This window comes from Tenrec ecaudatus, chromosome 12 (genome assembly GCF_050624435.1).
Source record: "Tenrec ecaudatus isolate mTenEca1 chromosome 12, mTenEca1.hap1, whole genome shotgun sequence".
Taxonomy (NCBI): Eukaryota; Metazoa; Chordata; class Mammalia; order Afrosoricida; family Tenrecidae; genus Tenrec; species Tenrec ecaudatus.
Window position 1 is genome coordinate 12,920,653 of NC_134541.1, and position 27,603 is coordinate 12,948,255.

At 46.3% G+C, this 27,603-nt stretch overlaps 1 protein-coding gene across 8 annotated transcripts in view; it reads left to right on the plus strand.

The window, feature by feature from the left end:
* UBE2V1 (ubiquitin conjugating enzyme E2 V1) overlaps positions 1–27,276 on the plus strand; it is a 42,176-nt gene extending 14,900 nt beyond the window's left edge. For 4 of the 8 annotated variants that reach the window (XM_075528559.1, XM_075528562.1, XM_075528561.1 and 1 more), the window contains exons 2-4: positions 2,208–2,356; positions 22,929–23,054; positions 24,117–27,276. In XM_075528559.1, coding sequence (XP_075384674.1) covers positions 2,208–2,356; positions 22,929–23,054; positions 24,117–24,263 — 422 coding nt within the window. In that variant the 3' untranslated portion in view covers positions 24,264–27,276. Of the gene's footprint in view, positions 1–2,207; positions 2,454–2,491; positions 2,544–22,928; positions 23,055–24,116 lie in introns of all 8 variants that reach the window. The other 4 variants (XM_075528564.1, XM_075528563.1, XM_075528558.1 and 1 more) reach the window with 4 other exon arrangements.
* The last annotated feature ends 327 nt before the right edge of the window (positions 27,277–27,603 follow it).

A 27,603-nucleotide genomic window follows, 5' to 3' on the forward strand; every position in this document is an offset into this window, starting at 1 on the left:
GGTGCCTTTTGGAGTTCAAATTCATAAATGACCAAGGAACCAGGTTGCACATTGGTCAAAGTCCTTGGCTGCTAACCAGAATCTGGCGGTTCAAAACCACCTGCTAGTCCATGGGAGCTGGTGTTGTCCTTTTCCATAAAGAGTACTACAGGCAGTTGTACAGGGTCCCTAAGAGTTGGAATCTCCTCGGTGGCAGTGGGCTTAAAATTTTAATAATAAAACAAAATATTTTATTATTTAAGTATTAAAAAGAAAGCTTGATGTGGGTAGTATATATATTACTTGCCATAAGTAAGTTACTCATAAAAATATATACAGGAATGTAAAATATTCACTCGTATACCATTTCAAATCATCTGAGACACCACTCCATCCTTCCAGTTGCTCAGACCGATAACGGGGGTGGGGTGGGGCGGGGCCAGAGGTGAGTCCCTTTTTCTCTCACACTTCTTCGCCACCCTGACAGCAAGCCTGGTCAGCTCAGACTCAAGCAAGTCTGCAGTGGAGCCATGTGTGACCACTTCTCACCACCTTCGCTGCTGTTGCCCTGGGCCAGGACAGAATTTGCTTTTGCCTGATTTACTGTAATAGTCTCCTGACTTCTGCTCATGTCCCCTGTCCTTTACACGACAGTCAGGGGTATCCTGGTAAAAACCAGACAGACCATACCACCCCTCTCTTCCGAACGCTCGTGAATTTTATGTTCACTCATTGACAGCGAGAGTCCTTCCCCGCGCCCTCCTCCATCTCCCTGTCTTGCTCTCATGGCTTTAGCTAAGTTGGTATCCTTGTGGCTCTTCAACGCTCCAGCCGTCCTGCTTCATAGACTTCACTTCCTGTTCCTTCTGCCCCAGAGATCTTGCAATCACACTCCCTCACCTTTTCCAGGTCTACAGTCTTGAGACTTTCCATGATCAGCTTATTAAAAACGGGATCTTCTCCACCAACCTGCCGCCCTCCCTCTTGGCCCTGGAATACCTTGACTTGCCCTTTATTAGACGTGTTTACTTCACAGAGGCTGTACCTCCTGCAGAATGTAGGCTCTATGAAGGCAGGGGTGGTTTGCTTGCCCCCTGGTTCCTAGGAATGGACCTCACAGGCTTTCATTTTGAGTGCTTACCGAGTGCCTAATGCCCCATACTTGGGAGACTACTGAGTGAGACACGCTGGGAACACCTGTAGTCTTGGCTCCTCCCCTTGGTCTTTTCCAGTCACATGGTTGTATTGCTTGCCTTGGAGACTGGCCATTGGAGTTCAGCATCGAAAGTAAAAGGACTGGACCCTGTAACTTCTGGGGTTTTTTCCCCTAGAAAAAGGAGTCCAAATGCCAGGGACAGGAAGGAGCAAGGAGAGATGGGATAGTTTGGGAGAGCCGACACTAGGGAAGACTCGGTGCCCCCACACGGGAAGATTGGTCTTCCTTGCCTCTCCAGCCTCTTTATTGCTCAGGCGCTGCTCTAGAAAACCCTCCGGAATGCCCAGCCCTCAGTCTGAACTCGGTTCCACAGCTTGACTGTGAGGCATGCCTGCCTGGTTGCTTTCACCAGCCCTCGGAATTTCCGGAAACAAATGAATCTGAGAACCAGCTAATATCTTTCAGCTTTTTTCGTAAATTCAGATGGACTGGGCTTAATAGTTGATATATAAAGTATTTATTACGAATATAATATATGTATGTAAATTACCTCCTTTAGCACCTCAGCTGACTGTTAGTTGGTCATGGAAAGCAAAACAAAAACCGTCTCTCGCCCTCCTGTGGTAGCTTGAGTCCAGTAAGTGAATGCACCCTTAGTAGCCAAACAGAAGCCAGCGCCTCTTCTCTTCCAGTGTTCTTTCATTAGCACTTGATGTTGGTGGTTTTCATCTCAAGTGGAGTCAAGTTAATCACCATTTAGAGATGTAAGCCCTTGATGAAGTTTGTTGAAATTCTGGGGGCAAAGGATGGGGTGTCTGGTTTGATAGTCACTTCTCTTATAATGGTACCGGTTGCCCCTTTCCCTGGTTGGGAGGATCGATCCAGATTGTTAATCCATATTGTTCTGTAAGCAGCATGTCAATGTCAATGGTGTGACGGGTTTCAGCGACTTTTGGTTTTTTGCATGTTTTTTTGCATCTTTTTCCCTAGTGGTAATAATTAGCAGTTAGCTCTAGACTTACAAGTTCCCCTGGAGTTGCTAGTATCTTGAATTTCTTTCCATTTATTTTAGGAGTAAAAGTCCCTCGCAATTTCCGACTGTTGGAAGAACTCGAAGAAGGCCAGAAAGGAGTAGGAGATGGCACAGTTAGCTGGGGTCTAGAAGATGACGAAGACATGACACTGACCAGATGGACAGGGATGGTAATTGGGCCTCCAAGAGTAAGCGTCGAGCTACGGCTATCCATGTCAATGTCTTAAAGTTCCCTGTGCCTCCTTTAAGCGAATGTTAGCCTTATCACGGAAAAGCTCACCAATGGTATATTTTCTGAAATGTGGCTATTCTTTTTTGACCAGTTTCAGTTTATATATTTGAATCTCCTCTGATGCTGTTTAATCCCTCTAAATGGTAAGCAAAAACCTATTTAGACTCCTAGTGTGCATTTACATAACAATGTAGACAGTGAGGGTTGAGTTAATTGCATTCTCAGGTGTAGCTTTAGAATAATTTCATGGGCTTCTCAAATCACCAGGCTCCAGGTATAGCCAGATTCCTGAAGACAGTCTCCAAAGACTTTACGATTGTGGGTCTTATTTTTTAAATTGCAGTCTTGTATTGTATTTCCTAAAGGAACTGCAGGGTGGTTGTGCAGGGTTCGCTCTCATTTTGTTCTGAAAACCTAAGGTACCTGCAGATTGTTAAGAATCCTTTTATGACCAGGCTGTTGTTGGGTGCAATCGAGTCCGTCCCAATTGAGAGCGACTCTGCCCAGGCCTGCGCTCTGCTCACCAGCCTTGCTTTTGAGCCCATTGTTGTAGCCACTGTGCTAGTTGTAGGCTGTCTCCTGGAGGCTCCTCCTCCTCTGCTGACCCCTCTACCAAGCACGGTAACTATTTCCAGGGGCTGGTCTCTTGATACCATGTCCTGAGTATGAGACAGAGTCTCACCATCCTCGCTTCTGTGGCGCACTCTGTCTGTACTTGTTCAGTCTTCAGGTCTCCATGGTACTTTCCATAGAGTTCCTGATTCCGTCTTCCGTCCTCATTGCTCCGCTTTCACACACATACGAGGCAATTGGAAATACCATGGCACAGATCAGGCACATGCTAGGGACCACCAGATTCGAGCGGTATAACTAGTTTTTTAGTAAGTAATGGCTTGCAAATAAAAACACATTTGAAATAGCTTTTAAATGGGTCCTTCACAAGGGATTAATACATATTTTTGTAATATGCTCAATTAAAGCAAGTTGATCACTCTGATGGGAACATGAAATCTTTCATTCATGCAGTGTAAAACTCACTGCTGATGAGTCCTCCCATCATAGTGACCCCATAGTCATGTAATAATACAAGTATCATACTGACGGTGATTGCAAGAACATCGGTTTCTTACTCTATAAAGGTATCCATTCATTTGTCATTGCTTGCTAGATGAGGAGACCCACGAAGCATCCCATTAGTCAGAGATACATTTTTAGTTTATCAAAACACTTGATAGCTACCGCTAAGATATAATTAGGTGACATTTTAGTAAAACAAAAATGAGCCCTAGAACTTCAGCAAAGACTTACTGCGTGCCCAGGCAGCTGTAGTCTGGTAGTCCCAGAGGTCTTTGTAAAGATTAAGACTGTGGAGATGGGCAAGGTGACCTTTCTTGTAGAGCTTCATGATTTGTGAGCACTCTGGTCTTCAAAAGGCTGGCTGCCCTTTGTTTGACGGCTCACAGCCGTAATCCCTGCTCACAGAAGCAGCAGTCAGGAGAGCAAACAGTGCACTGGGTAAATCTGCACAAGACTTCACCAGAGTGTTGAAAAGCAAGGATGTTATTTTGAGAATTGAAGTGCACCCTACCCAAGCCAGAGTATTTTCATTCGCCTCATACGCATGTGAAAATCGGACATTGAATAAGGAAGACTGAAGAAGAATTGATGCATTTGAATTGTGTTGGTGAAGAATCCTGAAGGACCGTGGACTGTCTTGGAAGAAGTACAGCCAAAATGCTCCTTAGAGGCAAAGATGGCAAGACTTCACCGCACATAATTTTGACGTGTTATTGAGAGAGACCAGTCCCTGGAGGATGTCATCCTTGGTAAAGTAGAGAGGCAGCCAGAAGGAGGACAGCTCTTGACAAGATGGACTGACATGGTGACTGCAGCAATGGGCACGAACATAACAGCTGGGGAGACGTGCGGTACGTGAGGTTGCTATGAGCCCGAGCCTACTTGATGGCTCCGCCCAGCAGCAGCAGTCCCTCACCATTGAGCTCTCCCAAGGGCCCTTGGTTAGCCACTGCTGCGAAGCTGTCGCATCCTGTCTTCCAGGCAAGGCCAGACTTAGAGATGAGAGTTACTTGCCCGGCATCGTAACAGCTAATAATTCCTGAATCAGGTCTGTGGAACCGGAGAGCCTGTTCTCTTAACCACAATGCTGCCCTGCCTCCCTCTTGCTCACCTCAGTGTCACTAGTAAACAGGAGTTAAATACTAGAGGCCCAGAATGTGACGCTGGTTTCAGACCAGCAGTCGGAGAGTCCGCCTGAAAGGTGCAGGGCCTTTCCTCTGTTTGTCCCAAGTGATGACAGCCTTCATTAATTCTCCTCACCACATCCAAGGCTCTGCACTGACACTTGGGGACATAGAAAGACCATGGAACATGACCCCAGGAAACACTCCTGATAACCTTAGACGCCGGCTGAACACTGAAAGAGTCTGACTAGGTTTGTCATTGAATGCTGCATCTTCAGTCATTTTTGTGACCCTGTTTTGTGCACCTAACCAAAGCCAGGGTATTTTCAGTCACTTGATACACATGTGAAAGCTTGTGGACCTGGGAAAATTGACACCTTTGAACTGTTGTGTTGGAGAAGAATATTGACGTGCCTTGGACCGCCAGAAGAATAAACAAATCCGAATGGAAGAGGCACCGCCGGAATGCCCCTCAGACATGAGACTAGTGAGGCTTTGTCTCACGGACTTTGGACCTAGCAGGCGGGACCAATGCCTGTAGGTAATCATCAAGTTTGTACTTGGTAAAGTACAAGACCAGCAATAAAGAGAAATGCGGATTGACGGAGTGCCCACAACCTAACAGTTAGTTGCGAGGATGATGCGGGACTGCTGAGCATTATTGCCTTCTGTTTTACATAGGGTCGCCAGGAGTTGGCACTGACTTAATGGCATTGAACAGCAGTTTTTGTTTGGAGGGTGGGATAATCTACTTGTTTATGATTTCTATTTCTGTGAAAACCATGATCTCTATTGGTTGAGGAGAACCCAATTTAGAAATCTTGTTTTTTTTTCAGGAAGATACATTTCTATGCTGCCTCAAAAAGCCCATTAGTTATCTGTAGATTGCTTCATTCCGTTAATTTCCTATCTCTCTTGAGAAAGATTTGGGTTTTGTGAGGAGGAGAACTCACCTTCCTGACTCCTAATTCCCCAGAGGACCTGGGAATGATTGCGAACAGGGTTGATGTTGAGTACATGAGTTGGGGAAATTACTCTGTTCACAGGTTCTAACAAGTTAAGCATGAACTAGTGAGTTCTAGTTCATCTCAAATAATTACCTTGGTCTACCCTGAATTTCAGTTCACGTCGCCTAGCTTTTTATGACGTGCTTTCCGTGTTGTAGTTGTGGTTGTTGAATGCCATCAAGTCAGTGCCAGCTCGTAGGGGACCCATGTACAACAGAAGTCCTCCACCATCCATCCCCACAACTGTCCTGATTGAGCCCATGGTTGGAGCCCCTGTGTCAATCCATCTCATCAAGGGTCAAACTGGTCCTTCCTCAAAATATGTTCAAAGTACATGAGATAAAGTCTCACCGCCCTTTTTTCTAAGGAACATTCTGGCTGTACTTCTTCCAAGACAGATTTATTGGTACTTTGAATATTCTTCAACAATGCCATAATTCTAAGGCTCCAATTCTTTGGTCTTGATTCATTGTCAAGTTTTCAAATGCATATGAGGCTATTGAAAACACCATAGCTTGCTTGGGCCAGGCACACCTTAGTCTTCAAGGCGATAGTTGGTTTTTTAACACTTTCATGGGGTCTTGTGTAACATCAGTCTGTGAGATTAATGGATTGTAAATGATAAAATCCAAGGTCAAAGAAGGGCATTGTATTAGACCTTACATTCTGAGCACCTGGTTTGCAGAACTCATAGATGACTAGGAAAGCCCAAAATCTATTTGCAGAGTCCTTGGGGATTAAGCCTCCATTGAATTCCCATGGATCCTTGACCTCAGATTGCATCAGAAAGTGAATTATTGACATCTTATAGTTTGTTTTCCCCTTTGACCTATTTTATTATTTTTGTTTGGTTCACTTTTTTTAAAAAAAATCAATTTATTAGGGACTCTTACAGCTCTTTTTCTTTTTTGTCTTACAACTCTTATAACAATCCATACATCAATTGTATCAAGCACATTTGTACATATGTTGCCATCATTATTTTCTAGGCATTTACTTTCTGTTGAGCCCTTGGTGTCAACTCTTTTTTTTCCCCTCCCTCCCCACTCCCATGACCCATTTTTAATTTCTTCTAGTTTTTATTATTTTCTGCTTGCTTTTGGATTGAGGTTTCTCAGTGGTCTATTTGGATATTGTTGGGGTTTTTGTTTTGCCTGGTATGATTTTCTTTACATGAAATCCAGGAGAGGTGAATCTAAAAATAAAGTAACTACATTAATATCTAAGACGTGTTATGGAGTTGGAAGGAAAGGAGGAGCCAATAACAATGAATACAAAATGAAGAAACTGTTCTACAACTGAGTGTACAACTTTTTAATTTATTCATATCATTGAACTGTATATGCCAATAAAACTTTGAAAAAAGAACTTTATCACTAGGTTATTTTGTATCACAGAACTTTGTGCAAGTCATAATTTCTTACTCTAATATGAGGGGTTTCAAAAGTTCAGGGGAAAATGGGATTTTAAAATAATGGAATTTTTCTGTGAACTTTTTGAAAGCCCCTTGTATGTTAAGCATTTTGGGATGTATCTATGTGTCTCTGAAAGATGGGATTTTTAAAATATTGTAACTTTCTGTATGAAATAAACATAAGAAAAGACAAGTCTTGAGCAATAGTTTTGCCCAGTGTAATATGTCAAGTGCTATCTTGACTGCTGCTTCCAGTTGATTGTAGATCCAAGTAAAATGAAATCCTTGACAACTTCAATCTTTCCTTCATTTGTCATGAGACTGCTTTTTGTTGTAGTTGTGAGGACTTCTGATGTCTGTATGTTGAGGTGTAATCCATTCTGAAGGCTGTAGTTGTTGATCTTCATCCGGAAACGTTTCACATCTTCAATCCCAAAGAAGCCTTCAGTAAGCAAGGTGGTTTCATATGTCTGTCACAGATTGTTGATGCGTCTTGATCACATTGAAAGTCTCACCACAGTCAGTTTTAGAATTCCAGCATCTCTTGATGCGTCTTGCGTTGTTCAGTATCTCGCTATAGAATTCTTTAAAACTACAACTCCAGACTTGAATTACTTTTCTTTGTATTTTCAGCTTGAGAGGTGCTGAACTTGTTCCTTTTCAGCTTTTTAACTCCATGTCTGCATGTTTCATTTCATTTCTTTTCACTGTGCTTTCTCGAACTGCCCTTTGAAATCTTCTGTTTAAGTCTTTGAAATCATTTCATCAATTTGCTTTAGCTACTGAACACTCGAGCAAGTTTCAGAGTCTCTTCTGACTCCATTTTGAATTTTTCTTTTGTTGTTGTCTTTTTAATGACCTTGTTATGTGTAATGCCCTTGATGTCATCCTACCGTCTGTTTGGTCTTTGTGGGACATACTCAAGGTTGTATTTTCGTTCTTGTGACTTGGTTTTAATACTCTTCGGCTCCAACTTAAACTTGCTTATGGGCATTTGATTGTGGCATAGTCAATCTCTGGCCTTGTTCTGCTTGATAGTACTGAATTTCCCCATTGGCCCTTCCTGCAGATAAAGTCACTTTGATTATTGTGTTTTCTAACTGGTCAGGTCTACGTGTGTAGTTGCTGTTTATGTTGTTGGAAAAGGTATTTGGTTTTTTAAACATTTTATTAGGGACTCATACAACTCTTATCACAATCCATACATATACATACATCAATTGTATAAAGCACATCCACACATTCCCTGCCTCAATCATTCTCAAAGCATTTGCTCTCCACCCGGAAAAGGTATTTGTCGATTGTCAAATCATATCATGCCGTCTTTACATAGTTTTATCCCCAAGGCTATATTTCCTAACCACCACTCTGTTTTCATTTCAATCACCAGTAATTATCCATTGATCTTGACTGTACATTTGATCAACTTCAGGCTGCAGAAATTGGTAAAAATTTCAGTTTCTTCACCTTTGGCATTAGTGGTTGGGTACATAAATTTAAATAATAGTCTTGCTACTGGTCTTTTATGTAGATGCTATCTTACCACTGACAACATTGTACTTCAGGATGATCTTTTTTTTTTTTAACATTTTATTAGGGACTCATACAACTCTTATCACAGTCCATACATATACCTACATCAATTGTGTAAAGCACATCTGTACATTCTTTGCCCTCATCATTTCCAAAGCATTTGCTCTCCACTTAAGCCCTTTGCATCAAGTCCTCTTTTTTTCCCTCCCTCCCCGCTCCCCGTCCCCAGGATGATCTTAAAATGTTTTTTGACAATGAACATGAGTCCATTTATCTTCAGCTTGTCATTCCCATTATAGTCACTCATATGATTGTCTAATTTAAAATGATCAATTCCGGTCCCTTTCAGCTAATTACTTGCCAAGGATACTGATCTTTATTGTGTTCTGTTATACCTTTGACGGCTTTCTGTTTTCCTAAATTCATACTGTACCTCCGCATTCTGATTATGCTGGTGCTTGTAGCTGGCTCTCCTCACATGCGGTCTGCACAGCTCTCCTCCTCCCCGAGGGCATCGTCGTCCAGCACTGTGTCTCACGGCTTCACTAGCCAGCTTTTGATAAGTCAGTCACCAGGCCTTCATCTGAAAGCATTGCTGAAACCTGTTTGTTGCTGGTTTGAAATACTAGTGGCACAGCTGCCAGCCTCACGACACCATGCAGGTCACCCGCTGCGGCAGACTCACAGACAGGTGCTGGACACGCAGCTTTGATGGGCACGGTGCTTTCTGTATGTTTTTAGAATGATAATTAATGAAATATCCTTCTTAAGCTATTTAAGCCAGTCACCCATTCCAAGGGTACAGTTACATCAGTGGTTTTCAGTGCATTCAAAGCTGTGCAGTCATCCGTCGTTAAATTCAGAATCTTTCCATCACCCTCCAGAAGAAACCCTGGCACCCACTGCCCTTGTTCCCATTTCCCACTCCCTCTTGTCTTGACATTCACTAATCTGCTCTCTACCTCTGCGAGCTCCCTTTCCACAACCGCTGCTGTGCTCCCCCTCTCTACAAATGTGCTGCCGCCGCTGCTGGTCACTGCATGTAAGTGGAGCAGTAGAATAGGTGGTCTTTGTGGCCGGCCCTTCTGCTTGTCCGTCCGCGCCTGTGCTTCATTCTTCTTTGTGGCTGAACGGCAAGGCCGTTGTGTGCACGCACCACCATTTGCTTGCCCATTCGGCAGGTGGGGAGCATTTACCGGTAGGTTGTTCACACTTTGGGGCTCTGCTGGCTAGTACAGCTATGAAGGTTCGCACTCAGGGTTCGTGGGGACAGATGTCCTCAGTTCTTTTAGGTGTACCCTGGAAGTAAAATCGCTGGGTCCTCTGACTCGGTGCCCCACGGTAGTCTGGATGTGCCAGAGTGTTTTCCAAATCGTCTGCCCCATTTTATACTAGGAGGCGCCCAAAGAAACCCAGGTTTGCACCGGGCGGAGCCAAGCTTTCGCAGTCACATTTTCCCCCTAAGTGATCAAAGAACAACTCACTCTGAGTCAGTGCACCCAGTGGTGTCGCCTGGGAAGGTTCTCTCTGGTCACAGTGAACTTTTTTCGTAAAAGCAGTTTTGCTCAAACCTCATTTTTTGTGATTGCTGATTTAAGAGAACAGCATGCAGCTGTAAAATTTTGTTTCCTGCTTGGGGAAAATGCCACAGAAACTGTTGTGTTGAACACAGCTTACAAGGATAGCACTGTGGGAAAAAGTCAAGTGTATAAGTGGTTTTCTCTTCAAAAAAGGTGAAATGCTGATTGATGACAAACCTCATTCTGGATCGCTATCAACATGCCGAACAGACAAAAACGTCGGGTCTGTAGTGCAGTTGGAGTTCATTACACCAGATCAGACTGTAAATCAAACTTTCTATTTAGAGGTTCTGAAAAGATTGCGGAACAGTGTGTGACAAAAGAAGGCCTGATCTGTGGCAGATGGGGATTGGTTTTGCCACCGCAACAATGCACCTGCTCATGCATCCATCTCAGCATGCCAGTTTTTGGCAAAAAACCAGCATGCCTCTCTTGCCCTAAGCACCTTACTCACCTGACATCACTGCTTGCGACTTCTTTTTGTCATGAGAGAATAGCCATTTCACAGCGTAGAACAAGTGAAGAAAAAAAACAAGGGAGGTGCTGTCAGCCATCCAAACAGATAAGTTTGAAAAATGTTTCCAAGAATGGAATCGCAGATTTAACAAATGTATTAAGTGTAATGGAGAATATTTTGAAGGTGATAAGGTTGTTTTGTAAAAAAAAATTAAATACATAGTTTTAGGGGGGAAATTCCATTTTGTGGGGGGCTAGGGAGTGCCACCTCGTATTCCCACCAGCAGTGGTGAACATCTCCACATTCTTGCCAGCACTTACTCTCTGACTTCTTGCCCTTGTAGTTTTGATGATCAACCTGGCCTTTCAAGGTTAAAAATAGGCATTAAAGGAGCTCTCTGCTCCTGAGTGCTTTCGGGGTCTGGTGGTTGTTAGGATTAACCTACAGAGTATCTGCTGTGGACACATCTAGAATAGTGACATCATTTTTTTTGTTTTAATCATTTTATTGTGGGCTCGTACAATTCTTTTTTTAAAAAAAACAACATTTTATTAGGGGCTCGCACTCTTATCTCAATCCATACATATACATACATCAATTTTATAAAGCACATCCGTACATTCTTTGCCCTCATCATTTTCTTTCTTTTTTTTCCTTTTGCTCGTACAATTCTTATCCCCATCATCCATCCATCCATTGTGTCAAGCACATTTGTACATCTGCTGCCATCATCATTCTCAAAACACCCTCTTACTACTTGAGCCCTTGGTATTAGCTCCTCATTTTTCCCCTATCTCTTCCCCCTCCTCACTCATGAACCCTTGGTAATTTATAAATTATTTTGTCATGTCTTACACTGTCTGATGTCTCCCTTTATCCACCTTTCTGTTGTCTATCCCCCAAGGAGGGGGGTATATGTAGATCATTGTGATTGGTTCTGCCTTTCTCCCCCACCTTCTCCTTACCCTGCTGGTATTGCTATTCTCCTTATTGGTCCTGAGGGGTTTATCTGTCCTAGATTCCCTGTGTTTCCAGCTCTTATCTTTACCAGTGTACACCCTATGGTCTCACTGGATTTGTAAGGTGGTGGATCTAAAGGTCCTGGGATCATGATAGTGGGGGGAAGGAAGCATTAAAGAACTAGAGGAAAGTTGTATGTTTCATCAGTGATATACTGTACCCTGACTGACTTCTCCCTGCGACCCTTCTGTAAGGGGATGTCCAGTTGCCTACAAATGGGCTTTGAGTCTCTACTCCGCCTTCCCCCTCATTCACAATGATATGATTTTTTGTTCTTTGATGCCTGATACCTGACCCCATCGACACCTCGTGATCATACAGGCTGGTGTGCTTCTTCCATGTGGCCTTGTTGCTTCTCAGCTAGATGGCTGCTTGTTTGTCTTCAAGCCTTTAAGACCTTAGATGTTATCTCTTTTGCTAGCTGGGCACCATCAGCTTTCTTCACAATATTTGCTTATGCACCTGCTTTGTCTTTAGCAATTGTGTAGGGAAGGTGAGCATCATGGAATGCCAGGTTAATAGAACAAAGTGTTCTTGCTTTGAGGGAGTACTTGAGTAGAGGCCCAATGTCCATCTGCTGCCTTAATACTAAACCTATAAACATATACACATACATCTATTTCCCCATCGTCATATATAAGTATATTTACATATGTACATGCCTGGATTTAGACCTCTACCCTTTGCCTCCTAGTTTTTTTCTCTATTTCTTCTTACTTTCCTCTTGTCCCACTATCATGTTCATCCTTCATTTGGGTTTCAGTAATTCAGTTACATTTCCCTTGTTCAAACCCTACCAGGCCTCCTACATGCTCCTCGCCACCAATTTTGGATCACTTGTTCTTTTCTTGTCCCTGGGTTTGTTAACATCACTTCCTTTCCCCTGCCTCCCCCTCTCCCATGTACCCCTGGAACTGTCAGTCTTGTTTTCTCCTACAGATTGTCCCACCTCTCTTGCTAGACCTGCCGAGATAATAGTATGCACAAAAAAACAAGACAGTAAAACAAAGCAACAAAACAAAAACCAACCAACAACAAAAATAAAAGCCTGTAAATAGTTCAAAGTCTGTTTGTTGACCTTTAGGAGTGTTTTCTAGTCGAGTCTGAAGAGGTGCCACATCCTGGCACCAAAGTCTATTTTTGGTATTCCTGGGGGCTCTGTTGCTCTGCTTCCCTTGCTATTCTGTTGCATGCCCTTAGTGTTTCCCCTCTGTGATGGGGTCACATCGGGTGTAATTCTCTTACTTTGTCTCCAGTTGTTGTCCGCCGTACCACTATGGGTCAGTGATGGACATCATGTCTCATAGTGGGGCTGGCCCTATGGTCCTTTCTGTGCATTGGCTGCTCTGAGCAGGAATATCGTCCTCAGGTCTTGGTGGGCCAGGATGTGTTCCGTTCTCTTCCTCCTCCTTCATTTGCTTCTGTGTGCTCTGATCAGATAATTCCCTCTCCCTGAGCTGTAACTTCAGTGCTGTCTTCTGCAGGGGGTGTGATTTTTTTTAAAGTGTCTAAACAGGTCACTGGAGTGGTCTCCATGTAAGAGTAACGGGTGACAGTAGTTGCCTTCATCAGAAGGGACCTGAGATATAAAAGAGGCTTTTTTTTTAAACAATTTATTGGGGCTCATACAATTCTTATCACAGTTCATACATATACATACATCAATTGTATAAAGCACATCTGTACAGTCTTTGCCCTAATCATTTTTTTCTCCTCTTTTCTTTTTTTACATTTTATTAGGGACTCATACAACTCTTATCACCATCCACACATAAACATACATCAATTGTATAAAGCACATCCATACATTCCCTGCCCCAATCATTCTCAAGGCATTTGCTCTCCACTTAAGCCCCTTGCATCAGGTCCTCTTTTTTTTTTTTCCCTCCACTTTCCCCCCCTCCCTCATGTGCCCTTGGTAATTTATACATAGTTATTTTGTCATATCTTGCCCTATCCGGAGTCTCCCTTCCCCCACTTCTCTGCCGTCCCTCTCCCAGGGAGGAGGTCACATGTGGATCCTTGTAATCAGTTCCCCCTTTCCAACCCACTCACCCTCCACTCTCCCAGCATCGTCCCTCACACCCTTGGTCCTGAAGGTATCATCCACCCTGGATTCCCTGTACCTCCAGCCCTCATATGTACCAGTGTTCGGCCTCTGTCCTATCCAGCCCTGCAAGGTAGAATTCAGATCATGGTAGTTGCGGGGAGGAAGCATCCAGGATCTGGGGGAAAGCTGTGTTCTTCATCGGTACTACCTCACATCCTAATGAACCCATCTCCTCTCCTAAACCCCTCTATGAGGGGATCTCCATTGGCTGACACTTGGGCCTTGGTTCTCCACTCTGCACTTCCCCCTTCATTTAATATGGTATAAATATACATATATACATATGCATCTATACATATACACATACATACACACACTTATATATTTTTTTTTGCATGATGCCTTATACCTGGTCCCTTGGCACCTCGTGATCGCACTGGCCGGTGTGCTTCTTCCATGTGGGCTTATTTGCTTCTGAGCTAGATGGCCGCTTGTTCACCTTCAAGCCTTTAAGACCCCAGACACTATCTCTTTTGATAGCCGGGCACCATCAGCTTTCTTCACCACATTTGCTTATGCACCCATTTGTCTTCAGCGATCCTATCATGGAGGTGTGTAGTCAATGATATGATTTTTTGTTCTTTGATGCCTGGTAACTGATCCCTTCGGGACCACTCGATCACACAGGCTGGCGTGTTCTTCCATGTGGACTTTGTTGCTTCTGAGCTAGATGGCCGCTTGTTTATCTTCAAGCCTTTAAGACCCCAGACACTATCTCTTTTGATAGCCGGGCACCATCAGCTTTCTTCACCACATTTACTTGTTCACCCACTTTGGCTCCAGCCGTTGTGTCGGGAGAGTGAGCATCATAGAGTTCCAATTTAATAAAAGAAGGTATTCATGCATTGAGGGAGTGTTTGAGTAGAGGCCCAAGGTCCTTCCACCACCTTAATACTTGACCTATAAATATAGACACATAGATCTATTTCCCCATCCTCCTATATATATTTGCATGTACATATCTTTGTCTAGACCTCCATGAATGCCCTTTGACTAAAAGAGGCTTTTTAAGAAAAAGTCATATCGATCCATTTTTGTACTCTTTTGAGTGTGTGTGTGTGTGCACGCGCGCACATGTGCTTGTGCACTTGTTCTCATCAAATATGTATGCTAGAGGGTTGGATTCGTTCATTCAGTAAAGGAAGTCCTTCCTATCCCGCCGCCCCGTGTAGAATTCCGGTTTGCATGGATGTGTCCCAGCATTGTTGTGAGGTGACTCAGTGACCCCATGTACAACAGAACAAAGCACTGCCTGTCCCTGCACCATCCTTACATGTCATTACGTTTGAGCGCGTGGTTGCAGCCACTGTGTCCGTGCACCTTCTCAAGGATCTTCCTCTTTTTCCATGTTCTTCTACTTGAACAAGCATGCTGTCCTTTGACAGGTACTGGTCTACCCTAACAGTGTGTTGAAAGTACACAAGACAAAGTCACGCACGCCATCCTCACGCCTGAGGAGCGTTCTGACTGTACTTCTTTCAAGACAAATTTGCTTGTTCTTTTGGCAGCCCATGGTACCTCGAATACTCTTCGCCAATACTGTAACTCAAATGCATCGACTGTCCTTAGTCAGGTGTCCAGCCTTCACTTGCGCATACGGCCTTTGAAAAGCCATGACCGGTCAGTTGCGTCTTCATCCCCAAAGTGACATCTTTGCCGTGCAAGACTGACGAGGTCTTATGCAGCAGATTTGCCCAATGTAGTGCACTCTCCCATTCCTTGGTTGAGCATTGATTGTGGATCCCAGCAAGATGAAATCCTTAACAAATTTGCATCTTTTCTTCATCTAGCTTGATGTTAAATATTGTGAGGTCCAGTGGTGAGGATTTTGATCTTGTCTACATTGAAGTGTGAGCTGTGCTGCAGGCTAGTCCTCGATTTCCATCAGCAGGTTCTTCTCACTGGAAGCAAGCAGGGTCGCGTCGTCTGCATAGTGCAGGTTGTTACTAAGCCTTCCTCCAATCCTGGTGCTGCCTCCTTCTTCACGTAGTCCAGCTGCTCTGCACACACATTGAATAAGTGTGGTGAGAGGATGTAAACCGACTGCTAAGCATACCGAATTCTCATGTTCTCTTGGTCCGCATACAGGTTCCTCATGAGCATAATGAAGTATTCTAGAATTCCCATTTTTCTCAATGTTATCCATAATTTACTGTGATCTACATGGTGAAGTGCCTTTCCATAGTGACTAAAGCGCACGGTGTTCTCTGTCTCAGCCAGTGTTTTTCTGATGTCAGCGGTGATATCTCTTGTAACACGTCCTTGAATTTCTGGTCGCTTCCTGTCAGTGTACTGCTGCAACCATTAGTGAACATCCCTAGCCGTTTGCCGTTTACTTGCTTGTGGAATTAATTATGCTGTTTGATACTTCCCACATTGTACTGGGCCACCTGTTTTTCCTTGAATGGGTCCGTTGGCCAGGTCTTCGAAGTTTTTTGGCATAAAGGAGTGGGTGCTCCCAGTGCTCCGCCAACTTGTGAAACATCTCCATGGGTGTGCCATCAATTCCTGGAGCGTTGGGGTTTATGATTGCTTTCACTGCTGCTCCGGCTTCTTCGTTGTCTGATGTGTCTTTGCCAATTCCTTTTCCATGGTTTGTGGGTCCCCTTTTTACTAATTTGGTGAAAATTTTTTTAATTGGGAGCTCTTTTAACAATTTATATATACATCAGTCGTATCAAGCACATTTGTACATGTGTTGCCATCAACATTTCCAAAGCATTTTCTTTCTACTTGAGCCCTTGGTATCAGCTCTCCTTTTTTCCCCTCCCTCTCACACCCTGATGAACCCTTGGTAATAAATTATTTTTTAAGTGGAGAGCAAATGCTTTGAAAATGATGAGGGCAAAGAATGTACAGATGTGCTTTATACAATTGATGTATGTATATGTATGGATTGTGATAAGAGTTGTATGAGCCCCTAATAAAATGTTTAAAAATAAATTATTTTTATTTTCATATTTTACACCATCTGCTGCCTCCCTTAAACCACGTTTCTGTTGTTCATCCCCCTGGGGGTGGGGGGATTGTGTGTTGATCATTGAGATCGGTTCCCCTTCTCCCCCCACCCTCCCCTTCCCCTCCTGGTATCGCTACTCTCATCATTGGTCCTGACGGGTTTATCTGTCCTGTATGCCCTGTGTTGCTAGCTCTACATGCTCTACTCTGCAGGATTTTTGAGGCAGAATTGGGGTCATGATGGGGGGGGGGGGAGGAAGCATTAAAGAACTAGAGGAACATTGTATGTTTCATCGGTGCTATGGTGCACCCTGACTGACTCGTCTCTTCCTTGTGACCCTTCTGTAAGGGGATGTCCAACTCTCTGTAGATGGACTTTGGGTCTCCACTCCGCCCTCCCCCTCATTCACATCGATAAAACTTTAGGTTCTGGGTCTCTGATGCCTGACGCCTGACCCATCAACAGTGCGCGATATTCTTGGTGTCATCCCACAGCTCAGCAGGTCTCCTGTCGTTAGTGTTAAATATGTGACATCTACTCTTGAGATGTTCTAAAGTTCAGATGAGATACGGTCCCGGTTGTATTTTGGCTCTTGGGCACTTGTTTCCATTTTCTTCTGATTCAAATGGCCTGTTCCTTTTCTGCTCACTCATGCCTGGGATATCAGTCTTTATCCACTCCATTCTTGTTGACTGCCAATATTTGTAGATTCATATTTTGTATGTTCCCCGTTCCTATTTTTAACGGATGTTTGCAGCCCCTCTTCATTTCGGGTCCTGCCACGTGGGCAAATGAAGGCCCTGACCGCTGTAGCCCCCCTTGTGACTGACTCGACCCTGAGGGGCTGCTCTTCCTCCCGGAGGGGTTCATCTTCTGGCGCTGTATCTGACAACGTTCAAAGCTGTTTGTCAGGATTCCGGGGCTTGATCCCTCTGGAGCAGACAGCCATTTCTTCTTTGTAGTCTGTCCTCACTCAGGAAACTGCTAAAAGCCATTCACTGTGGGTGACCCTGCAGGTATTAAAATGCCGGCAGCATAGCTCCCAGCCTCGCAGCAGCACGCATGCCACCACGGTACGATCATCTGGCAGAGACATGGCCAGAGAGTGGCCAATGGGAAGCAGGCTGCCGAGCAGGGTTTCTCAATAGCTGCACCGTCAACACAATGAACCATTCTCTGTTAGGGGGAGCTGCCCTGTACACTGTGGGTGGTTAGCAGCAACCCTGACCACTGCCCACTAGGGGCCAGTATCAGCACACCAGCAGCCTAATTGTAACGATGACAAATGACTTTAGACATTGAGAGGGATGAAGAGATTGCCCCAGTTGAGACAGATCGTTGTGTCTCTGGAAATCCCCAAGATAGATGTTTCATGTATAAGTTAAAGCCTGCGTGGGTGTTTGTACACATCGTTGCCAATAATAATAATAATACTGTGTGCTTGCGTAAAAAGAACAAAGCATAATTGCAGAAGTGTATGAACTAGCAGGAAAGTGCTCCCTGCCCCAGTTCATTCTACAGAGAATGAGAACTTGACATGTGGTTTTATTTCCCTTTTTGCTGTGGGGACACAAGTACAAACATACTGTATATACTCGAGTATAAACCAACCCTACTATCAGCCGAGCCACCCAATTTTACCCATAAACTCCATTAGAAATGTGCTGAAAAACTCGGTTTATACATGAGTATATATGGTGTGTCCTGATGCTTTGTTAATAAGAAAAAAGGAAGACCATGTGCTGTATGATGTTATGTTGGGGTTTGGGGTTTTTTTGCAATGTGGCATTTGCTGGTACTACCATTCTTTGATGTTCACGCAGATGCTTATATGTATTGTTTCCAACCCCCAAAGACAAAGGTCAGATTTATAAAGATAATGATGATAAAGTATGAATCATAAAAACTTAATAAAGAAGGCATTCAACTTGCATCAGAACCAGCCAACTTATACAGTCAATCAGAACAGAGTCCTGTCGTACGTTGAGGAATTTTACATTAAATGTTAGAGTAGATGGAGTAAGAAGGTCACTTTGTCCGTCAAAAGGGCCCATACGAGGTGCTTCACCAGAGCGAATTTGATCTTGGAAGGTGACTAAACCAGGGAACCCTGAAGAAGCACAAATATAACACTGCTGAAACCAGTCGCCATCCCTGGTGTGGGAGAGAACCTGGCACTTGGCATAGAGGAAGCCACCTCTGCCCCTGGCACCTGTTAGGAGAGAGCTGAGAGGGGCTGGAGCTTGAGATCAGAGGCTTGTGCGGGGGTGCCGTTGGTGTGAGGTGCCGTCGGTGTGCCCCCTGCTTCTGATGTAGTTCACAGCAGCTGTGTGTGTGTGGAACTTGACACTTGAGTCTGTGGGTTATAGAATTTGAGAAAGGCATGAGTAATGTTGCCGAGAGATGGCAGCGCCCTGCCTGTCTTGTCTGCTCAAAGGATGGTTGCATCCTGTCAGGTAGCAGCGGTTGCCGGTAGGAGTGTGTGTGGAAAGGTGAGTGAGAGAGCCGCGTGGGCGGAGAAGTGGGCTGTGCTGGAGGCGGCACTCCAGAGCCACCTTGCCGCCGTACCCTGTCTCCGATGCTTGGGTTGGAACTTGGCAAACGACATTTTCCCTTGGTCTTAAATATATATTTAAGGTCAGGAAAAGCTTGTTAGTCTCTTGGCCCTGGACCTGCATTGCCCACCAGAGAGAACAGCCTTGTAGGGCTCCTAAATAGGCCCAGGGCTGGAAGAAGGCAATGGGAACGATTGTGTTCAGAAACAACTTACTGGCTTTTGTGCATGTCTGTGCTTGTGCATGTGTGTATCCAGCCTCAGCTTTTGAAAGGCTACAAAATGCCTTGTTATATGGCTGTGTCACACTTTTTTACCCAACCCCCTTGCAGGAAGACACAATTAATTAGGCTGCTAATCAAAGAGTTGGCAGTTCAAACCCACCAGCTGCTTTTTGGGAGAAAGATGTGGCAATCTGGTCGTAGAAGGATTTGCAGCCCTGGAAGCCCCGTATGGCAGTTCTGCTCTCCACACCAGGTTGCTGTGAGTCAGAACCAGTGCGATGGCAGCGGGTATCACAGAGGAGCGTTGGTGGTGTAGTGGTGACGTGTCGGGCTGCTAACTGCAAGATCAGCAGCTTAAAACCACCAACTGCTCCTTGAGACAAAGACTAGGCTTTCTGCTTCAGTAAAGCATTAGTCTCAGACCCCACAGGGGCATTCTACCCTGACTACAGGGTTGCTGTGAATTGGGATCAACTCGAGTTTGGTTTAGGGGCTGTGGGGATCAGATTTATTTCAGTTCAGATTTGTGGGTATCACAGACAATGATTCCATTTCTGTGCACAAGTGAGTCTGTCTGCAGGACTATCCAAGACATGGACCTGCTGGTCTGAGCATGCATGTTCCGAGTTTGCTAGGCGCTGCCAGGTTACCCCACAAAGTGTGCACCACAAACAAAGCAGGAAATGCTTGTTTCGTGGTCTAATGCTGACTCTTGGTGGTTTCTTCCAGAGACAGTCCCCCTGCAGGAACTTTCCTTTCTTTACTGAAACCTTTCTAGCAGGTCCCTGCAGCACTCAAAATCAAAACCAAAGAGCAGCCCTGTTTTCTACAAAAGGGTGCCTTGTTGGGGCTTTCTAATGACCTTCCAGGGTTGTCTGCTCGCGGCCCCATTTCTTCCCTGTGCATCAGTGACACTGCTGCTTGGACAGCTCACTCACTCGATATGCTCACTGCCATCGAGCCATTGCTGACTCAGAGCCACCCTATGGGACAGGGTAGAACTGCCCCTGAGAGATCCTGAGACGGGAACTCTTTTTTTCCCCATTATTAATCATTTTATTGGGGGGCTCTTACAGGTCATATAACAATCCTATGTGTGTTGCCATCAACATTTCCAAAACATTTTCTTTCTCCTTGAGCCCTTGGTATCAGCTCCTCTTTTCCCCCTTCCCTCTCCCACCTTCCCACCCTCATGAATCCTTGATCAGTTATGTTATTTTTGTTATTTCGTGTCTTCCACTGTCCATTGTCTCCTGTCACCCACATTTCTGTTATTCATCCCCCTTGAGGTGAGGGTTTCTATATCCAATCTTATGACGGGGTCCCCCTTTTGCCTTCCTGTCCCCTTACCCTCTTGATATTGCTACTCCCTCTACTCTTCCTGAGGGTTTATCTGTCCTGAATGTCATGTGTCAAGAGCTCTTACCTATACCAGTGTGTGTACTCTGGTCTAGCTAGATTTATAAGGTCGAACTGGGTCATGGTAGTGGGGGAGGCGGTGGAGGAAGTATTCGGGAACTAGAGGAATGATGTGTGATTCGTCGGAGCTGTACTGCACCCTCCGTGTCACCCTTCTGTTGGGGGATGGATGCCCTTTTGTCCGCAGATGGGCTTCGGGAGACAGGGACTCTTGACGGGAATGAAAAGCCTATGTCTCTCCCACTTGAACGTGAGTGGTCAGAAACTCCTGATAGTTTTTATTCTTTTTTAGAAATTGGTCAGACTGTATTATCTCTTCCATTCCAGCCTTCATAGCATCGATAGTATATATGATAAACTGCCGCGTTGGTCATTTTGACACCCTTGCTGATAAGGTGACCAGCGAAGTCTCCCCCACAAAGATGAACCACCCAGCACCCCAGCAGATGTATAAATGGCATGCCGGAGCCTTCAAAATGGGGTGTCAGACTGGGTGGTTGGAGCCAGGAACTCAAGCCAATGTCCTGAAAAAGAGAAATGAAGCCTGATTTTTTTAATATAAGAAATTTTGTGGCAGAATCATAGAGCATGGGTGCCAACCACACCCAGATCTACATTTGGGGCCCTTCCTTCAGCAGACATGTGCTCAACTTGTGTGGAGAGACTGGGCTCGGTGCTAAAGATCCCCCAAACAAAATCAAACCCACTGCCATTGAGTCGCTTCTGATCCCTAGCGGCCTTCTGTATAGGTCCCCCTGAGAGTCTAGATCTTTATGGGCGTCCAGACTCATCTTTCTGCAGAGTGGCAGGTGGTTCTGAATCACTCACCTTATGGGTAGCAGCCCCAAACCTAGGTCACTGTACCCCCGGGCCCCTGTGTAGTAGTGTCCGTAAAGCTGTGTAAATTGCGCCCTTGTTTCCTGCTAGTGCTGTTTCCTGAGCGGCCCTTCCCCAACACCTAGAACTGCTGTTCATTTGTGAGGCACGGCACTCACTCCATTGTGCTGGGCCTGCTTTGTGTTTCCCACGGGGGCCTGATCCATGCCCGTTAGACTTCTCTGGGTGGGGGGCTGGCAGCTGGTGTCTTGGTGGGTGAGCGGAGCATTGAGGAGTGCAGGCAGGCTGAATGTGAAAGAGAGAACAGGAGGCCAGCTCATAGCTTCATGGGCAGATCTGGGAACTGTCAGGCCACCAGGAACCCATTGGAGGGGGTAAGCTTGAACAGGAGCTGAGCAGAGCAGGTTCAGATGAAGTGACCATGATGGCTGGCATAGACAGACAGGGTTGGAAGTTCAGGTGTCGAAGGGAGTGGATTGGGTGTGAGCTCTCCTATCAAGGCCAAAACAGTGGGACCTTGGGTGGTTGGAAGTAGGTGGGGAGGGACAAGAATGGAATCATGGCTGCCCTCTGAGTTTCTCTTGAACCAAGTGGGTGGGTGGTGGGACCACTTACCCGGGAGGGAGGACCAGGGAGAGCAGGGTGAGGTGGGTGGAAATCTAGAGTTGCATTGTGGTCTCATTTTAGTTTGAGTTCCCCTTTAATTAACGAAGATTTCTGTGGGTATTACAAATGCAATCTGAATCTGGTACCTCCCACTGCTCCAGTGGTTCTCAACCTTCCCAACCCCCCAACCATAAAATTATTTTTGTTGCTGCTTCATAACCGTAATTTTGCTACTGTTAGGTATTGGGCAACCCCTGTGAAAGGGTCGTTCAACCCCCAAAGGAGTTGCAACCCACAGATTGAGAACCGCTGGCTTAGGCAATGTTTTCTTTCACTTTCTCTGCAGTCTCTTCCCCAAGAGACCTCTAGATGTCGCTGTTTACACAGAAACACAAGATTGAGCGTAACTGTCTGTCCCCTCCATTGCCCAGAAGTCACATAAACTAGTGGAGAGAGGGTTTAGTCCACGCTAACTTAGCTTGTGTAATGGAGGCAGTCAGGCCAGTTCTACAGTCAGGAATCAATGAGATTTCAGAAGTATGAGCTCTGAATTCTTTGTAATTTGGAGCTTAGCCTTTCCCTGACTTTTGTACTTTTTTTTTTCCAGACAATTTACGAAAACCGGATATACAGCCTTAAAATAGAATGTGGACCTAAATACCCAGAAGCACCCCCCTTTGTAAGATTTGTAACAAAAATTAATATGAATGGAGTTAATAGTTCTAATGGAGTGGTAAGTTGGTTTTCCCCTGGCCCCACCTGTTCCTCAGGCCTGAGTCTTAACTTTGTACCACTAACATCAGGGTACTTTGCATGGGCTCGGGTCCCTACCGCAGCCCAGACATTGGCAAGTTGGCACTCTGGACCTCTTCCATCACACCAGGCTGGCCCTGGGCTGGCTACTCAGATAGGGCCTGATTCACTTCAGGACCCCACCCCCCCCTCATGGAAAAGGAGTGGGGAATCTCGCCCAGGGTTACACAGCTAACTAGTGCTGGTCACCTTTACCTCTTCGGCCTTGTTTAAGGACCGCTGGCGCATCATCTTGTGTCCTTTAATGGCCTTCCTTTTGATGATTCTTTCCCCAACCATAAATGGAAAACCAGTATCTGGTCATAAGAAGGCGGTGGTGAATGTTACAAAAAACAAACGAGACATTCGTAGTCCCTGGGTTGCTTGCCAGAGGCTTGAAGCTGAGGTGTCCCATCAATCTTGTTCTAGGGGGGACCAACAAGTGTCAGGGTGGGAGCACCTCAGACAGAGGAGAGAAGTGGGGCTTCGTGAGCCTGTGTGGGGTGCTGGGTACCGCTGCTCTCACTGGTCCTGCTTCGGGGCAGGAGCCTGGGACACTCCATTAGAGACCACTGCCCTCACCTGGACACAGCTCCCAGTTCTCACCATCAGCCCAGCAGACTGCTTACAGAGTCCAGGAGTTGAGCCCTGTTGTCTTACCATTTGTCAGGACCACGTCCCCACAGGGAAGGTTCGTGGGGCAGAGAGAACAGGGGACCTGGCAGTGGGCGTTGTTCGGGGTCTCTGCCCTCAGAGAGCATGTGGGAGATGTGCACATTCAGCATGTGTGCCAAGTGTCTTCAAAACACCTTTTTAAAATGGAGTTGAAAGAGTTTAGGGTTTCTCCATGACCATCCCGAGGTTCCCCGGTATTTGATTGAGTGTGTGTGGGCCTTTCTGCATGCACACCCACAGAGCCCGCCCACACGACCACCCACACCCCCTGGCAGACTGTCCTCTGGTCTGAGAGCCTCCTAGTCACTTGTCTGTGTGTTTTTTGTAGGTGGACCCCAGAGCCATATCAGTGCTAGCAAAATGGCAGAATTCCTACAGCATCAAAGTTGTCCTGCAAGAGCTCCGGCGCCTAATGATGTCTAAAGAAAACATGAAGCTCCCTCAGCCGCCCGAAGGACAGTGTTACAGCAATTAATCACCAAGAGAAACCACAGGCCCTCCCCTCCCCCATTCGATTTAAGCAGTCTTCATTTTCCACGGTAGTACATTTTTTAGATAACGTCTTGTAGACCTCAAAGTACTGGACAGGAAGCTCCCATTCAAGGGCAAGTTATCTTAAGACACTGTACATGATACTAATGTTTTGTCCATTTGAAATATATAAGTTGTGCTCTAACAAATCCTCCGGTCAAGTGTAACCACTGTCCATGTAGGTGAACTCCTTCCCGGGATCAAGACCGTCTATTTAAATTGATCCCCATCCGACCTGGTGGGGCACATCGAACTCAACTGTGAAAAGACACATCACACAATCACCTTGCTGCTGATTACATGGCCTGGGGCATCTCTGCCTTCTCCCCTTACCCTCCCCCTCCCCACATCCCCCTCCCTGCATCAGCCAGCCCTGCAGCTTGGGGTGGCTTCGTAGATGAGATGTGAAGGGTTCAGGTTGCAGCCTAAGGGATTTCTTGCTGGGTGTGCAGGGTGGGACTCTTCAATAATGCCCCCATCCCAAGTCATCCTTCCCCACACTGCGCCACTACCACCCTCGGCCGAAGCATAGATTGTAAACCCCCCACCCTCCTCCTCTCTGCAGTTGGCCTTTGATGAGGAGTTCAGGGCTTTCCCCTTCTGACCCCCACACCTGAGGGATTGCCTTCCTCTTCCCAGAGTTCCTCCCTACCCCCTCCTTGACACCTTGCTTTGGCCAGAAGTCATCAGGTAAGGTTGGATAAGAGTTGTGGAGTTACCTCCCCACCAGCCTGGGGCATGACTGCCGGCTCCTCGCCTGCCACCCTCTGCTGTGCTTGTCAGCTGTGCATTGAGCTCGCTCAGGTTGTGTTGTGTTGTGGCAAGAACACTCCCAGGGTTGCTCAGGCCCGCCCGCCCAGTTCTCGGTGGTTACCCTCAGAGACGGGCCACCGGAGACCCTTGTAAGCACACGGGAACCCTTCGAGTGTTTTCTTGCCATGGCTTTGCTTTTCAAAAGGGAAGACGTATAAACAAACGGGCTTTCATGTGGTCGTCCTCGCAAGCCAGGGGGGTCTAATTTGGAGTCTGACAACTGGAACAGAGAACCTCGAATTCGGGGCCTGCTTTGGTTTCGGTGCTGCAGCTGCTCCCAGTCCCCATCAGGGACGGAAAGAACTCGGTGTGCATGGCAGGTCCCTGACATTATAGGCCTTGACCGCCTGGTGACCTGCTGCCTTTCCCCACCTTTCTGTTCCGGACCGCTGAGTTGAGGGCGCGCGGGCAGATGCACACCGAGGTTTCTGGGGGCACTGGGTGCTCTGCAGGGCTTGGTGTATGAAGTTTTTCCCTTGTCTACTTTCGTGTTTGCAAAAAGCCCCTTTTGAGGCAGGACCTATCAAGTCTGAAAAGCAATTGATGTTTCCATTCATCATTTTCTGAGGAAAATCTTAGTTCTAAGGATTTAAAATCCCCTGAGTAAAGTTTTAACATAAAAAGTATTCATTCCATCAGCAGCCTTTTTATTGTCAGACCATTGCCTGGTTTAATGTAATTGAAAAAAAAGGTATGCTAACATTTGAGAGTCTCTGCCCTTCCTCCTGGCATATTAATTTAGGAGAATTTTGTGTCCCGGATGTTTTGTGTCATCCTAACACAGGGCCTAGCAAACTGTTCTATAACATCTGCCTCAGTTGGCCAGGACCTGGCCCTTGTGGCCCCAGAGGCAAAGTTGAACCTCCACCGTTTCTAAATGAAATTCAAAATACAATAATTGGGTGTGATTTTTAATGAGATCATGTTAGTGGCCTATAAGGATAATGGATTTGTTTTTAATGACCATTTGCTGAACTGAGTTAGAAGTTACTGCCCTATGTGTGACCAGACCACCTGCAGACATTCATCTATAAAGCTTGTTCTTCTGTTTGCCGGGCTGGACAACACAACACCAGATGTGGGGGCTGGAATTGGCTCGCGGACCATCTATCATTTGCCCAAGCTCTGTCCTAAGCGATATTAAGGAGGAGAAAGGTCCTTCTTTTGGTTTAAGTAGCATGTGGGACTCTCACTAGCCAGTCTCCACTGACAGCTGAGCCTGGTGGCCTGCTCAGAGAGGAGCCTGCATAGGTTTTCCCAGGCATCACTGGTCCCTGGACGAAGGACTGAGCTGTGTGTTTACCATGTGCCCACTGAAGAGCGGGTGCTAATTCCGGGCTGCCGGCATACAGGACTGGGGTGTTGTGGCAGGAGTGGGGCCAGCCCTTCTGACTGCTGGGGCTGTGGCTCAGGCCACGCTCCCTGAGTCCTCCCCAAGAATGCCCAAGGAACCCTCCAGGCAGAGCTGCCCTCCTTGCCCTGAGAGGGCTTGGGCCAGGGACCTTCATGGATGGGCTTTTCTTCACCCAAAGCCCTTCTTGCAACGGAGGAAACAGGCACATGAGGTTCTGACGTGATTTCAGAATAGTGGCAAATTCAAGATGGAGCAGAAAGGTGGGCGCCCTCCTCTGTACTGAGACCTCCAGGCGGGTGCTTCTCAGGCTTAGGACCCAGCCTGAGGCTCCAGGATCTCTACACCTGAGCGCTCACCCCACCCCAGCCGTGTGAATCTGCTGTGCTTGTAGTTCCACAGCTGTGGGATTCTCATTAGCTCTGGCTTCCCCAGTGGTCCCAGTTCTCGCGGGGGGCCACACCTGCCTGAGGTTCCCCGAGAGCACTGCTTTGTCTTAGCACCTGTCTCCACCCAGCCGGCCTTTCCTCTTCAGCCCACTGTGTAGAACTGGGAAGGGCTGCCGCCCGGGAGGTTTTTGTTGGGACCTGACACAGGTGCAGGGGGCAGTGGGTGCAAAAGCCCCCTCTGGTTGACGGGCAGCCCAGTCGCTTCAGACAGTCCCCTGATCCTGAGGTGGAGGCAGGTCCCCAAACCGTGTCCCTTTGGGGTGGGGGTGCTGTGGGCTACACTGCTGCCTTTGATTGTGATGTACAGAAATGTGGATGGAATCAAATAAATGGAACAGACCCTGCTGAGTGTCCTCGCACCTCTGTTTGCCAGGCGCCTACCTGGCCCCTTCCCCTCGGCCCGAGCAGCAGAGCTCTGACCCAGGACTGCAGGGTGGAGCGGGAACCCGTTGGCCCCACTCAGCAACTGGGATGGCGCCAACTCCCAGAGCTTCTGAGGCCATGGTCTTTACGGAGGCAGACGCCACCGCTGCCTGGCACCTTGGGTAGAGTTCAGCAAGCCTGTGGGGTTGGCAGCTGCTAACACCCTTAGCAATTTGAGAAATGTGATGGTGTGCTCAAAGGGCCTGCCGCAAACCTGTAGTGGTTATTGAGCTCACCTGCTGTTGTGT